Source organism: Coregonus clupeaformis, chromosome 1 (genome assembly GCF_020615455.1).
Source record: "Coregonus clupeaformis isolate EN_2021a chromosome 1, ASM2061545v1, whole genome shotgun sequence".
Lineage (NCBI taxonomy): Eukaryota > Metazoa > Chordata > Actinopteri > Salmoniformes > Salmonidae > Coregonus > Coregonus clupeaformis.
In genome coordinates, this window is record NC_059192.1 from 54,366,207 (window position 1) to 54,381,340 (window position 15,134).

The 15,134-nt window shown below is 44.7% G+C and overlaps 1 protein-coding gene across 2 annotated transcripts in view; it reads left to right on the top strand.

Annotated features, from left to right (window-relative positions):
* Positions 1-13,726, top strand: part of LOC121570634 (apoptosis-stimulating of p53 protein 2) — a 67,665-nt gene extending 53,939 nt beyond the window's left edge. For both annotated transcript variants that reach the window (XM_041882112.2, XM_041882118.2), the window contains 6 exons: positions 7,325-8,151; positions 10,481-10,618; positions 12,559-12,692; positions 12,884-13,050; positions 13,215-13,414; positions 13,548-13,726. In XM_041882112.2, the coding sequence (XP_041738046.1) occupies positions 7,325-8,151; positions 10,481-10,618; positions 12,559-12,692; positions 12,884-13,050; positions 13,215-13,414; positions 13,548-13,589 (1,508 nt within the window). In that variant the 3' untranslated portion in view covers positions 13,590-13,726. The remainder of the gene's footprint in view (positions 1-7,324; positions 8,152-10,480; positions 10,619-12,558; positions 12,693-12,883; positions 13,051-13,214; positions 13,415-13,547) is intronic.
* The last annotated feature ends 1,408 nt before the right edge of the window (positions 13,727-15,134 follow it).

Genomic DNA, 15,134 nt, shown 5'->3' on the forward strand with positions numbered 1-15,134 from the left:
TTGTAGACCTGCACAAGGCTGGGATGGGCTACAGGACAGTAGGCAAGCAGCTTGGTGAGAAGGCAACAACTGTTGGCGCAATTATTACAACATGGAAGAAGTTCAAGATGACGGTCAATCACTCTCGGTCTGGGGCTCCATGCAAGATCTCACCTCGTGGGGCATCAATGATTGTGGTCCTATGTAGCTCAATTGGTAGAGCATGGCGCTTGTAATGCCAGGGTAGTGGGTTCGATCCCCGGGACCACCCATACGTAAAAATGTATGCACACATGACTGTAAGTCGCTTTGGATAAAAGCGTCTGCTAAATGGCATATTATTATTATTATTATTATTATTATTATATCATGAGGAAGGTGAGGGATCAGCCCAGAACTACATGGCAGGACCTGGTCAATGACCTGAAGAGAGCTGGGACCACAGTCTCAAAGAAAACCATTAGTAACACACTACGCCGTCATGGATTAAAATCCTGCAGCGCACGCAAGGTCCCCCTGCTCAAGCCAGCGCATGTCCAGGCCCATCTGAAGTTTGCCAATGACCATCTGGATGATCCAGAGGAGGAATGGGAGAACGTCATATGGTCTGATGAGACAAAAATAGAGCTTTTTGGTCTAAACTCCACTCGCCGTGTTTGGAGGAAGAAGAAGGATGAGTACAACCCCAAGAGCACCATCCCAACCGTGAAGCATGGAGGTGGAAACAACATTCTTTGGGGATGCTTTTCGACTGCACCGTATTGAGGGGAGGATGGATGGGGCCATGTATCGCAAGATCTTGGCCAACAACCTCATTCCCTCAGTAAGAGCATTGAAGATGGGTCGTGGCTGAGTCTTCCAGCATGACAACGACCCGAAACACACAGCCAGGGCAACTAAGGAGTGGCTCCGTAAGAAGCATCTCAAGGTCCTGGAATGGCCTAGCCAGTCTCCAGACCTGAACCCAATAGAAAATCTTTGGAGGGAGCTGAAAGTCCGTATTGCCCAGCGACAGCCCCGAAACCTGAAGGATCTGGATGGAGGAGTGGGCCAAAATCCCTGCTGCAGTGTGTGCAAACCTGGTCAAGACCTACAGGAAACGTATGATCTCTGTAATTGCAAACAAAGGATTTGGTACCAAATATTAAGTTCTGCTTTTCTGATGTATCAAATACTTATGTCATGCAATAAAATGCAAATGAATTACTTAAAAATCATACAATGTGATTTTCTGGATTTTTGTTTTAGATTCCGTCTCTCACGGTTGAAGTGTACCTATGATAAAAATTACAGACCTCTACATGCTTTGTAAGTAGGAAAACCTACAAAATCGGCAGTGTATCAAATACTTGTTCTCCCCACTGTATGTCTGACTAGGTTTGTAATGTGTTAGTCTCAGCCCTGTGGGATTTCTCCTCTTGAGTGAAACAGAGGACATGAACTCTCAGGGATCTGCTCTGCTCTGGCCAGGAAAAACGTGTTGCCCTAGTTATGATAAGACAAACTACTTATAGGATATGACAATCATCTGTAAAGGTGAGGGCTTTAGTGTACTTGCATGATTTATTAAGAGTCCATTAGGCTGTCTCCCTCGGGGCAAATCCAGCAACCTGACCTGGCTGACGCATGTTGACACGCCACATCTCATCCATCGGTGATCACTCGAGTCGAGTATGATTGTCCTCCATGGGGTCTTCTATTTGTGGGTCTTCAGATGGCTGTAGAGGCCGATCCGTGAGGGGTGGTTGCGGTAGGGCCTCCCTGGTGTTGTCTCTCCTTGCGTAGCTGTTTCTTGTCCTCTGTGGCACGGTGGAGATATTTTTCGTGTAGTGCAGCTCCCTAAGAGTAAATAATAATAATAATATGCCATTTAGCAGACGCTTTTATCCAAAGCGACTTACAGTCATGCGTGCATACATTTTTGTGTATGGGTGGTCACGGGGATCGAACCCACTACATTGGCGTTACAAGCGCCATGCTCTACCAGCTGAGCTAGTATTATAGTAGTATTATAGTATTGATCAATTGACTATGACTTTTTAAATCACCCAGCAGTGCTATTTGCAGCGTTAGCTTCAGGTAAATGTTGCAATTATTCAGCCATATAGCAATGTGGGGAGGACAACAGCTTTGTAGACCAAGAGTTTCATTTGGACCTGTAGGTAATGGTCTTCAAATACAATTTTTCTCGGTCTTGCGTAAGCTCCACTGGCACAACTCAAGCGGTGATTTATCTCTGAGTCAAGGTCGGCTTTGGAGGAGAGAAGGCTGCCAAGGTATGGGAAGTGATTCACATTTTCAAGGGTGTTATTGTCAACCTGTATTGTGGGCGGAGTAGGGGTCTTGTTGGGTGTTGGTTGGGAAAGGATTTATGTCTTCTTTAAATTCAAGGCTAGACCCAGGGGCCTGTATGCCTTGGCCAAGGCATCCAGGATTCACTTGGGGGTCTACTTCGGAGTGTGCTGCGATGGCATTGTCGTCGGCATACTGAAGCTCCATGAGGGTGATGGTGAAGACTTCGCTTTTGGCCTTGAACCTGTTGAGGATGAACAGCCTGCCATCTGTCCGGTACAGGATTAGAATTTATTGTGGCAGGTCTTGGCTAATGAGGTGGCAGCGATGAAGACGGCAAACCAGGTGGGTGCGATGATGGAGCCCTGTTTGATCCATCTCCACAGTGACGGGCTCTGACTCAGAGCCATTGTTGCACAGACATGTCATCATGCAGAAGCCTCAGTATTCCAATGAATTGTCAGGGCAGCCATATTTCGAGAGTATCTGCCAGAGAGTGGCGGTCAACTGTGTCTAAGGATTTTGTTAGGTCTATGAAGGCCATGCACAATGGCTTCTTTTGTTCCCGCCATTTCTCTTGTTAGCGTGCTGTTAAAATCATATCTGCAGTACCTCTGGATGGGCGGAAGCCACACTGCGATTCTGGGAGTACATCCTCAGACTGGCCTAGCAGTCGGTTGGCAAGGAGATGTGTAACTACTTTGCCTGTGGTTGACAGGAGGGAATTGCCTCTGTAGTTCCCACACTCTGCCTTGTCTCCCTTTTTGAAGATGGTCACTATCAGAGCATCCCTGAGCTCTGAGGGTAGTTCGTCCTTGTCCCAGATCTTCAGGAGCAGGGCATGTATGTGGTGCAGGAGCTCTGGTCCGCCTTCCTTTAGGATTTCTGCTGGAATCCCGTCTGGCCCGGCGGTAAGCTTGGGCGGTATCCAGATTTTTATATCGTCACACTGTCCTTCTCTCAGCCCGGGATTTACGGTATTACTGGCATAGCACACAAGGGGGTGCTAAAAATGCAAGAAAAGCCCATTGGGCCTCTATTACCAGAATGCTAACAACATTTCACAAACTAATAGCAAAATCACATAGACGCTCTTAGCTAAATGCTAACGAGCGAAATCGAACATAAACTAATTGCAAAAATGGGTAAATCCAGCTCATAAAGTTATACAAGCATAGCTAGTAGCTACAGAATGTCATTTTCGGTGAGTGTGGACATTTACAAGCGAAAGTGAATGAGAGACATTTTGCAAATGAACAAAGTTTTGATGCTTTTCTGAAGGAAGAGCAGCATGTGTACACAGAGCAAAGGGGAGAAGAATGGAGGAGTACAGTGGTCACCAGCCGGTCAATCACGATCGACTGGTCAATCTTCAAGGCACTCGTAGTCGATCACCAAACATTTCTGTAGAAAAGCCAATGGTAAAGGCATAAAGGCTTGCGTTCCTTTTTTCGTGTTATTCATGTTGCGTTGTTGGCAGTAGGTGCACTTGTTTCAGAAGCCCTGTGTACAGGGTAGGCAAAGTGTTCCCATTTTGATCCATTTAATTTATCGGAAAAGATAAACTCCACCAACCCGGCAGACCGGGAGATCTGTGGCTAAATCGAGTGTGCCTACTGCGATGATCAATCGAATAGCTCAAATCATGACTCCGGCCACAGCACAGTTTGATACTGGCCTATGTGAGATTTCATAACTTTTGAAACCATGACCAGAATAGACTGTCAAAGAATATAGCAAAGAGCTGCTGTTTTTATGAGTGAGTTCATGTCTAACTTTTTATTCAGCGCTGTCAATACTGTTTTTATTCAACACTATTACAAAACGCACTTCTCCCTACTTTCATTCGCGCTGCAATGAATGAGTAGCCAAGTGTATCGATAGTCCTGCGTTTTAATTATTATTAGTAGCTCGTCGTGTACATTTTAAAATCGAGGAATATTTCTGTTTCTCTGGTCATAGGAACAACACTAGGCTGATGCGGTGCAACACGAGTTTCACCATTAAGTGGAAGACTGTGTCCCCTCTCTCTGGTCAGTCTCACCGGGGGAAAAGCAGAGAGCAGGCACCGTGAGAGGCAGACCCTCTGCTGCTCTCTACCTCCCTCCACTGAGACTAATGCTGTGTTCAAAACAACTAGTAACTTGGAAATCTCCGACTTCAGAGCGTTCAAGACAACTGGAAAAGCTTCATATTGTAAAATAATGTGACAGGTGAAATGAAGAACACAATCTGCTTTATCTCCTAACATATTGCACAAGTTGACTGCAGGTATTAACTTAAAAAGTAGTTACAAATATTGAAAGTTATTGAAAAACTTAAAATAAATAGTTTTGACGGTATTGAATAACCATCCCGCGGCTTTTTCCAAATACCCCGGTATACGGTATATACGGTATACCGCCCAAGCCTACCCGGTGGCTTTGTTTTTCAGGCTCCTGATGGCATCATGCACCTCGGTCACACTGAGGTTCCCCCATGTCACCTCTCATGGATCTCTGGGGGATTTGGTTGATAACCTCCAGTTCAGCGATGCTGTTGCATTTGATGAGTTCTTGAAAGTGCTCTCTCCATCGGATGTTGATTGCCTCGTTGTCCTTCAACAATGTTTGTGGAGCGGATAAGGTGATGATATGTCAAGCAGTCATCTACACTGATTATGGCCCTGGTGACGTTAACATCACGGAAGTCCCTAGCTCGAACAATGACATAATCAATGAGATGCCACCGTTTGGAGCGGGGGTGCCTCCAAGATGCATTGAGTTTATTTTTATGGTGGACGAGAGTGTTGGTGATGGTAAGGTCATACTTAGCACATTTGGTGAGAGGAATTCCATTGGAGTTGAGCCCAGCGACTGAATCTAACACCCACCGCCTGATGTGCCAGCTCGTGACTAGGAGCTTTCAGATCTCACAATCCTGCCCCGTTAGCCACTTGCTGAACTCCATAGGACTTAGGTCCGGGATGTTTAGGGCGGATTCCCTTTTGGAGGAAGCCTTTGCGTGACATTGTTTAACACTAGAACCAGTAAAGCAGTAATTTGGACTGCTCATGAATTAAAACATTTTATTAATCTGACATTTTTAAAGTAATGTCCCCCTCCTTCCTTGACTTTTCCTAAATAAGTCTATATAACAATCTGTCATTGTTAGAATATTGATATCACAAACAGAACTGGAGTTATAACAATAATTGACTATTTTTGACTGCTGTCATATCGACACTTACATTTCTTATAATGCCATTATTGGTTTTGTGCTGAGTTTCACTGTTTATCAAGCACACTTGGCGCTTAAAATTATGTTTAGGCTACTGATGTTTTCATTTGACCACGCGTCTTGCTGACCGTGCGTCTTGGTGGTTGGGGTATTTCTTTTATTTTGTCGTTATAAAAAGAAGCTGTTAGTGTTCCAACAGATGCTTTCTGTTTCATAGTTGTAACAAAGGCACTCCACAAATACAATTTATTGAACTTTGAATTGAATTTTGTTTTGTGTTTTTATTTAGACCCCTTGACTTTTTCCACATTTTGTGACGTTACAGCCTTATTCTAAAATTGATTTAATTGTTTTTTCCCCTCATCAATCTACACACAATACCCCATAATGGCAAAGCAAAAACATGTTTATTGAAATGTTTGCTAATTTATTAAAAATAAATACATTTACATAAGTATTCAGACCCTTTACTCTGTACTATGTTGAAGCACCTTTGGCAGCGATTACAGCCTCGAGTCTTCTTGGGTATAACGCTACAAGTTTGGCAAACCTGTATTTGGGGAGTTTCTCCCATTCTTCTCTGCCAATCCTCTCAAGCCCTGTCAGGTTGGATGGGGAGCGTTGCCGCACAGTTATTTTCAGGTCTCTCCAGAGATGTTCGATCGGGTTCAAAGTCCGGGCTCTGGCTGGCCACTCAAGGACATTCAGAGACTTGTCCTGAAGCCACTCCTGCGTTGTCTTGGCTGTGTGTGCTTAGGGTCGTTGTCCTGTTGGAAGGTGAACCTTTGCCCCAGTCTGAGGTCCTGAGCACTCTGGAGCAGGTTTTCATCAAGGATCTCTCTGTACTTTGCTCCGTTCATCTTTCCCTCGATCCTGACTAGTCTCCCAGTCCCTACCGCTGAAAAACATCCCTGCAGCATGATGCTGCCACCAGCATGCTTCACCGTAGGGATGGTGCCAGGTTTCCTCCAGATATGACGCTTGGCATTCAGGCCAAAGAGTTCAATCTTGGTTTCATCAGACCAGAGAATCTTGTTTCTCATGGTCTGAGAGTCTTTAGGTGCCTTTTGGCAAACTCCAAGCGGGCTGTCATGTGCCTTTTACTGAGGAGTAGCTTCCGTCTGGCCACTCTACCATAAAGGCCTGATTTGGTGGAGTGCTGCGGAGATGGTTGTACTTCTGGAAGGTTCTCCCATCTCCACAGAGGAACTCTAGAGCTCTGTCAGAGTGACCATTGGGTTCTTGTTCACCTCCCTGACCAAGGCCCTTCTCCCCTGATTGCTCAGTTTGGCCGGGCGGCCAGCTCTAGGGAGAGTCTTGGTGGTTCCAAACTTCTTCCATTTAAGAATAATGGCGGCTACTGTGTTCTTGGGGACCTTCAATGCTGCAGAAATTCTTTGGTACCCTTCCGCAGATCTGTGCCTCGACACAATCCTGTCTCGGAGCACAGGTGGACTCCAATCAAGTTGTAGAAACATCTCAAGGATGGTCAATGGAAACAGGATGCACCGTAGCTCAATTTCGAGTCTCATAGCAAAGGGTCTGAATACTTATGTAAATAAGGTATTTCTGTGTTTAACTTTTAATACATTTGCAAACATTTATACAAACCAGTTTTTTTTATTTAATCCATTTTAGAATAAGGCTGTAACATAACAAAATGTGGAAAAAGTCAAGGGGTATTTCTTAAAAGCTGATTCAAATGTTAGATTTTCTCCAACTCTGGTCCTGTTGTGTCATTGTTTATTAGCAGGAAAATAGGTTTAAAGCCTGCTTTAAATCCTAACCGATTCTCTCTCTATGTAAATTTCTGTGTCTCTCTCTGTGTGTGTAGTGTACGGTAAGCCTGTGATCCCCGGCGGAGGCCCCCAGCATCCAGAGAATCCTTACAGCGAGCAGCAACACTCCCCAGACCAGCACTCTGAGGTGGACCACGGGGTCCCCCATGCCCCCCCCACCGAGGGACAGCAGGGGGAGACAGAACGCACCCCCCGTCCCCTCAGCCCGACCAAGCTGCTGCCCTTCATCTCCAATCCCTACCGCCACCAGAGCGACGGGGACCTGGAGGCCCTCAGGAAGAAGCTGTACAACGCCCCACGGCCCTTGAAGAAACGCAGCTCTATCACAGAGCCCGAGGGCCCCGCGGGGCCCAACATCCAGAAACTGCTATACCAGAAAACCACACTGGCTGCAATGGAGACCATCCTCACCACGCCCACCACACACGAGGCTGTGAAGGAGGAGGGAGGGGCAAGGCCTGGTGTTCCAGGGGCCCAGATTGGTGGGGAGAGCAACCAACAGGAGAGTGTAACACTTGAGGCTGGTGAAGTCCTGCCCCCCTCCCCTAACCTCCTCCCCCCACTCCCTGCGGAGCAGACTCCCCCACCAGCCATCCCAAAGGGAGACCAAGAGGAGTTCACCCCCCCTCCCCATCCGGCCCATCCTGCGCCGCGACCTGACCAGCCCCTGTTCCCCCCATCGCCCCCCCCTGCTGCTGGCATGGAGGAGCCCAGCCTGCCCCTTCCTCCAGAGAGTTTCATGGAGGAGTTCCCCCCCTACCCCCCACCACCCTACCCCAGCGGGGCTGAGCAGGAGAGCCTGGAGGAGGACACTCTCAGTATGCAGGCACCGGAGGTCACCGGACAGGTCACATTGCCACCTGTAAGAAACCTAAGTTACACTGTTGTTTTAATTATGATACATTTCATTTTAAATGCCTTCCATGACACTCATAAACATCAGCTCGCAATCAAACACATTTAACACCAGTCCCAGACCAAACACATCCTCTACTTGCTGCAAATAGCTTACCAGTCCTAAGCCATAGCATGTATTAACAATAGCCGACTGTACTCTACAGTACTGTATGTGCCTCATGTTGTTTATCAGTCTCATAGTCGAATCATGGGTTCTTCTGACTGTTCAGATTATAGATTACATGTTCACCCTCCACCCTCTCATTGGTTATATAAGCACAGTAATCCTGATCAAGTGCAGTAGGAAGAGGAACCTACAGTGCCTTGCAAAAGTATTTATCCCCCTTGGTGATTTTCCTATTTTGTTGCATTACAACCTGTAATTTCAATTCATTTTTATTTGGATTTCATATAATGGACATACACAAAATAGTCCCAGAGTCTGCAACACCACTAAGCAAGGGGCACCACCAAGCAAGCGGCACCATGAAGACCAAGGAGCTCTCCAAACAGGTCAGGGACAAAGTTGTGGAGAAGTACAGATCAGGGTTGGGTTCGAAAAAAATATCAGAAACGTTGAACATCCCACGGAGCACCATTTAAATCCATTATTAAAAAATGGAAAGAATATGGCACCACAACAAACCTGCCAAGAGAGGGCTGCCCACCAAAACTCACGGACCAGGCAAGGAGGGCATTCATCAGAGAGGCAACAAAGAGACCAAAGATAACCCTGAAGGAGCTGCAAAGCTCCACAGCGGAGATTGGAGTATCTGTCCATAGGACCACTTTAAGCCGTACACTCCACAGAGCTGGGCTTTACGGAAGAGTGGCCAGAAAAAAGCCATTGCTTAAAGAAAAAAATAAGCAAACACGTTTGGTGTTCGCCAAAAGGCATGTGGGAGACTCCCCAGACATATGGAAGAAGGTACTCTGGTCAGATGAGACTAAAATTGAGCTTTTTGGCCATCAAGGAAAACGCTATGTCTGGGGCAAACCCAACACCTCTCATCACCCTAAGAACACCATTCCCACAGTGAAGCATGGTTGTGGCAGCATCATGCTGTGGGGATGTTTTTCATCGGCAGGGACTGGGAAACTGGTCAGTATTGAAGGAATGATGGATGGCGCAAAGTACAGGGAAATTCTTGAGGGAAACTTGTTACAGTCTTCCAGAGATTTGAGATTGTGATGGAGGTTCATCTTCCAGCAGGACAATGACCCTAGGCATACTGCTAAAGCAACACTCGAGTGGTTTAAGGGGAAACATTTAAATGTCTTGGGATGGCTTAGTCAAAGCCCAGACCTTAATCCAATTGAGAATCTGTGATATGACTTAAAGATTGCTGTACACCAGCGGAACCGATCCAACTTGAAGGAGCTGGAGCAGTTTTGCCAACAACAAAAAAATCCCAGTAGCTAGATGTGCCAAGCTTATAGAGACATACCCCAAGAGACTTGCAGCTGTAATTGCTGCAAAAGGTGTCTCTACAAAGTATTGACTTTGGGGGGTGAATAGTTATGCACACTCAAGTCTTCTGTTTTTTTGTCTTATTTCTTATTTGTTTCACAATAAAACATATATTTTGCATCTTCAAATTGTTAGGCATGTTGTGTAAATCAAATGATACAAACCCCCCCCCAAAAAATCTATTTTAATTCCAGGTTGTGAGGGAACAAAATAGGAAACATGCCAAGGGGGGGTGAATACTTTCGCAAGCCACTCTATTCAATATATCCTAATCAAAAAAGAAATAGCTATGCTTCAGTAAGCCTTCACTCTTCCCCCATTCAAAGGTGACAATGAAATGTCAAAAGGGCCCTTTCTTTCATGGGGCTAGTAATTACCATAATCTGGTTGTGTAATAATCAGGTTGCTTAGTGAAACCATTTTGTTTCTTCAATGATTTGGTCCCGTCACAATAAGCTCAGTACTGAGCTAGGAGCTGAAGGAACAGATTGCTCATATCTTTTTTCTCTTTCAAGCCAGGGTAGATGCACAATCAATGGATACTCTGGATGCTCTATCGAATCGTGTTTGCAATGTGTTAATTTTTCTTTAGCTTGGTGTTGCATTGTGGACTGGCACCCGTTCCAAGTGAACTGAGCATTGATTTGGAATGTGGCTCAAGGACCTCCATACATCACCTCTCTATCCATTTGAGCACAGATGGGATAGGACACTAGCTAACATTCTCAGACACTTCCTTGTGAGTGTGTGTCAGTGGCTGTGTGACTTCATCAAGGTGTGACATTGTTTGAAAAGTGTACTCACCTCCGTGTGTCTGTATTAGGGGAAGAGGACCAACCTGCGTAAGACTGGCTCGGAAAGGATCGACCACAGTATGAGGGTAAAGTTTAACCCCCTGGCCCTGCTCCTGGACTCCTCTCTGGAGGGAGAGTTTGACCTGGTCCAGAGGATCATCTACGAGGTAAGACTATGTCTGTGTATGTATAGATACAGTTGAAGTCGGAAGTTTACATACACCTTAGCCAAATACATTTAAACTCAGTTTTTCACAATTCCTGACAATTAATCCTAGTAAAAATTATTTTTATAAATTATATATTATTTTAAGAATGTGAAATGTCAGAATAATAGTAGAGAGAATGATTTTATTTCAGCTATTATTTATTTCATCACATTCCCAGTGGGTCAGAAGTTTACATACACTCAATTCGTATTTGGTAGCATTGCCTTTAAATTGTTTAACTTGGGTCAAACGTTTCGGGCAACCTTCCACAAGCTTCCCACAATAAGTTGGGTGAATTTTGGCCCATTCCTCCTGACAGAGCTGGTGTAACTGAGTCAGGTTTGTAGGCCTCCTTGCTCGCACACGCTTTTTCAGTTCTGCCCACACATTTTCTATAGGATGGTCAGGGTTTGTGATGGCCACTCCAATACCTTGACTTTGTTGTCCTGCAACAACTTTGGAAGTATGCTTGGGGTCATTGTCCATTTGGAAGACCCATTTGCGACCAAGCTTTAACTTCCTGACTGATGTCTTCAGATGTTGCTTCAATATATCCACATAATCTTCCATCCTCATGATGCCATCTATTTTGTGAAGTGCACCAGTCCCTCCTGCAGCAAAGCACCCCCACAGCATGATGCTGCCACCCCCATGCTTCACAGTTGGGATGGTGTTCCTTGGCTTGCAAGCCGCCCCCCTTTTCCTCCAAACATAATGATGGTCATTATGGCCAAGCAGTTCTATTTTTGTTTAATCAGACCAGAGGACATTTCTCCAAAAAGTATGATCTTTGCAGTTGCAAACCGTAGTCTGGCTTTTTTATGGTGGTTTTGGAGCAGTGGCTTCTTCCTTGCTGAGCGGCCTTTCAGGTTATGTCGATATAGGACTCGTTTTACTGTGGATATAGATACTTTTATACCTGTTTCCTCCAGCATCTTCCCAAGGTCCTTTGCTGCTGTTCTGGGATTGATTTGCACATTTCGCACCAAAGTACGTTCATCACTAGGAGACAGAACACATCTCCTTCCTGAGCGGTATGACTGCTGCGTGGTCCCATGGTGTTTATACTTGCGTACTATTGTTTGTACAGATGAACGTGGTACCTTCAGGCATTTGGAAATTGCTCCTAAGGATGAACCAGACTTGTGGAGGTCTACAATTTTTTTTCTGAGGTCTTGGCTGATTTCTTTTGATTTTCCCATGATCTCAAGCAAATAGGCACTGAGTTTGAAGGTAGGCCTTGAAATACATCCACAGGTACACCTCCAATTGACTCAAATGATGTCAATTAGCCTATCAGAAGCTTCTAAAGCCATTACATCATTTTCTGGAATTTTCCAAGCTGTTTAAAGGCACAGTCAACTTAGTGTATGTAAACTTCTGACCCACTGGAATTGTGATACAGTGAATTATAAGTGAAATAATCTGTCTGTAAACAATTGTTGGAAAAATTACTTGTCATGCACAAAGTAGATGTCCTAACCGACTTGCCAAAACTATAGTTTGTTAACAAGACATTTGTGGAGTGGTTGAAAAACGAGTTTTAATGAATCCACCCTAAGTGTATGTAAACTTCCGACTTCAACTGTATATACTTTATATTATTCCCTAATGTAGCTCTCTATTAAGGTATTTTGTAAACAAAAACTTTCATAGACGAACAGTGTTTACAAGTGCTTTTTAACAGGCTTGTGTGTAGTGAAGGAAAATGTGTAAGGTGTTTTTGTAATAGCAGGTAGCATGGTAGCTGGTAAACCATCACTCACAAAAAGTGAAGTAGTCGTAATGTTTTTTTTTTTTTGTCTTAGCTGATTATACATTTTATTAAGTGGGTGTAAAATATTCTGTGTGTGTAAACCGAGTTGTAAAATCGTATCCACCTTTCTCTCCCATCTCAGGTGGAGGACCCTAGTCTGCCTAATGATGAGGGGATCACAGCCCTCCACAACGCAGTCTGTGCCGGACACACGGAGATCGTCAAGTTCTTGGTGCAGTTTGGCGTCAGCGTCAACGCAGCCGACAGTGATGGATGGTGAGTGGACCCTATACTACCAACACCTCTGATTGTGGTTCTTACTGCAGCCAGTGAAAGGAGTGTTATAAACTGCGGTCCAACTTGAACTCTTACTTGAAAGAATTTTGGAATGTATGGTTAGATTATTTTTATTTTTTTCTTATCACAATCTTTCTCTTTCTTCCTCTCCCTCTCTCCCTCTCCCTCAGGACTCCGCTGCACTGCGCTGCCTCCTGTAATAACGTGCAGGTGTGTAAGTTCCTGGTTGAGTCGGGAGCAGCAGTGTTTGCTATGACCTACAGCGACATGCAGACAGCAGCGGATAAGTGTGAGGAGATGGAGGAGGGATACACCCAGTGCTCCCAGTTCCTCTATGGTTAGTAGCTCAACATCTACTGGTCCTATAGCCCTGAGTGTTATGTCTGGGAAAGTTTATGTGTTTGCGTGCATATATCTGTGTGTGTAGGCTTTGTACATTTTTGTTTGAGTGTGTGTGTTCTTGCTCTACTAACACCCATTCTCCTCCTTTCTCTCCTCCAGGAGTGCAGGAGAAGATGGGCATCATGAACAGGGGCGTGGTCTACGGCCTGTGGGACTACTCCAATGACAATTCTGATGAGCTGGTGTTCCACGAGGGCGACTGCATGACCATTGTTCGCCGGGAAGACGAGGACGAGATCGAGTGGTGGTGGGCACGCATGGGCGACACCGAGGGGTACATCCCTCGGAACCTTCTGGGAGTGAGTCACAGTGTCAGAACTGAGTTTCCTCAAGTTAAACATTACTGAATAACTTTGCATTAAGAGGTTAATTATTGTTTGATAATATTCCAATGTACCTAATAAGCAGTGTGTGTGTCTGCTTTCTCAACAGCTTTACCCAAGAATCAAGCCTAGACAGAGAAGCCTGGCTTAGACCTGCTCATCCTGAACTGGACACTGGCTGCGTCTTAGGCTACATTTACATAGGTAGCCCAATTCTAATATTTTTTCCACTAATTGGTATTTTGACCAATCACATCAGATCTTTTCACATCAGATCTTTTTTAGAGCTGATCTGATTGGTCAAAAGAACAATTAGTGGAAAAAAGTCAGAATTGGGCTGCCTGTCTAAATGCAACCTTATTGGTCCACAGTGGCTTCCTCTCCTCGTCTTCTCTCTGCGTCTTTTTCTGCTTCATCTGCTCTGACCTGTCATGTCAGGATGGGTGGTAGTAATATGTTCGAAGGTTCCAGGGTGATTTGATCTCACTTTGCCAGCTCTTTCACATCAGTGAGGATGAATGAAATTAGGCAAGGGGAAGGGAGCCAGTTGAGACGATTGAGACAACAATTGATATGCAAATCCACGCAGGCTTTAACAGGACTGTACAAGGACAATCTTATCAATCATATGAAGAAACGTTGAGAGACCAAACCACTTGAAGGATTTTAAACTGACCTATGAACACTACTCTACAGGCGGGCCTATAACCACTGACTCTATGGCCCGACTGAGGCACTTTTATATACAAGCAGAAGAAGTTTTCCACACTTATTTTTTCAGACCACTGTGTGTGTATAAGGCACTAAAGGCATTATGTTTCTCTACATGTTTGTCGTATTGTTTTCAGATCAGATTTAAGTATCTGCAGTTATCGGAACTCTGTGGGGATAAATGGAACAAACAGTATTTTTATGTAGAAAGGTGTTTTCTTCTGGGTTATTATTTTATTTTAACCCTGTCGGAAAGCGCTGGAGCTGAAGAGACTATTAGTTGAGTGAATTAATGAGTGTAATGTTTGGTGATATATGACATTCTGTCTGAACAGTTATTCTGTTACCACGACAATCCCTGTGGGGGCTCGGTCTGCTTGTAATTTCCTGTTTTTAGTGGCCGTGTCCCTCTGTATTGGCAAGGGTTAATGTGTGTGTGTGTGTGTGCGCCGCTATTACCACTGTCCAGCTTATGAAATTGGGGGTGAAATGTATAATGTTAGGTTGACCAAATTTAGCCTATGCCACTGTTGAATTAGCTATTGCTATTGACTCTTGTTGTTCTATGATGCCAATATAGCCTGTGGTATATTTTCTATGTGAGCAGATATTAGCATTGCTCATTATGTTTCTCTACACTGGCTTTATGGTTGAGATATAACAAACATATTTGTACTGCGTTTGTGCAATTGTCACAATGAACATGCCTCGTAAACTCTTAACTCACTTGTCGAATCCATATCGTCTGTTGCTGAAATGATGTCCATGCAATTCATTTGGACCATTTAGCCATGTAGGAAGGATGAGACTAAACTTAAAGAAACCGTTTTCACGTTATATCTGTGTAGCTTGGCTTGAAGAGTAAGAGACGGCAAAGATTCATGCTTACAATGACAGACAAGGATGTCTTTCCTTAAAATCGCTCAACAAGTTTGAGGTAATCAGCTCATTCATAGTAAGGAATTCTGCAGCAACTCTCCTCCAC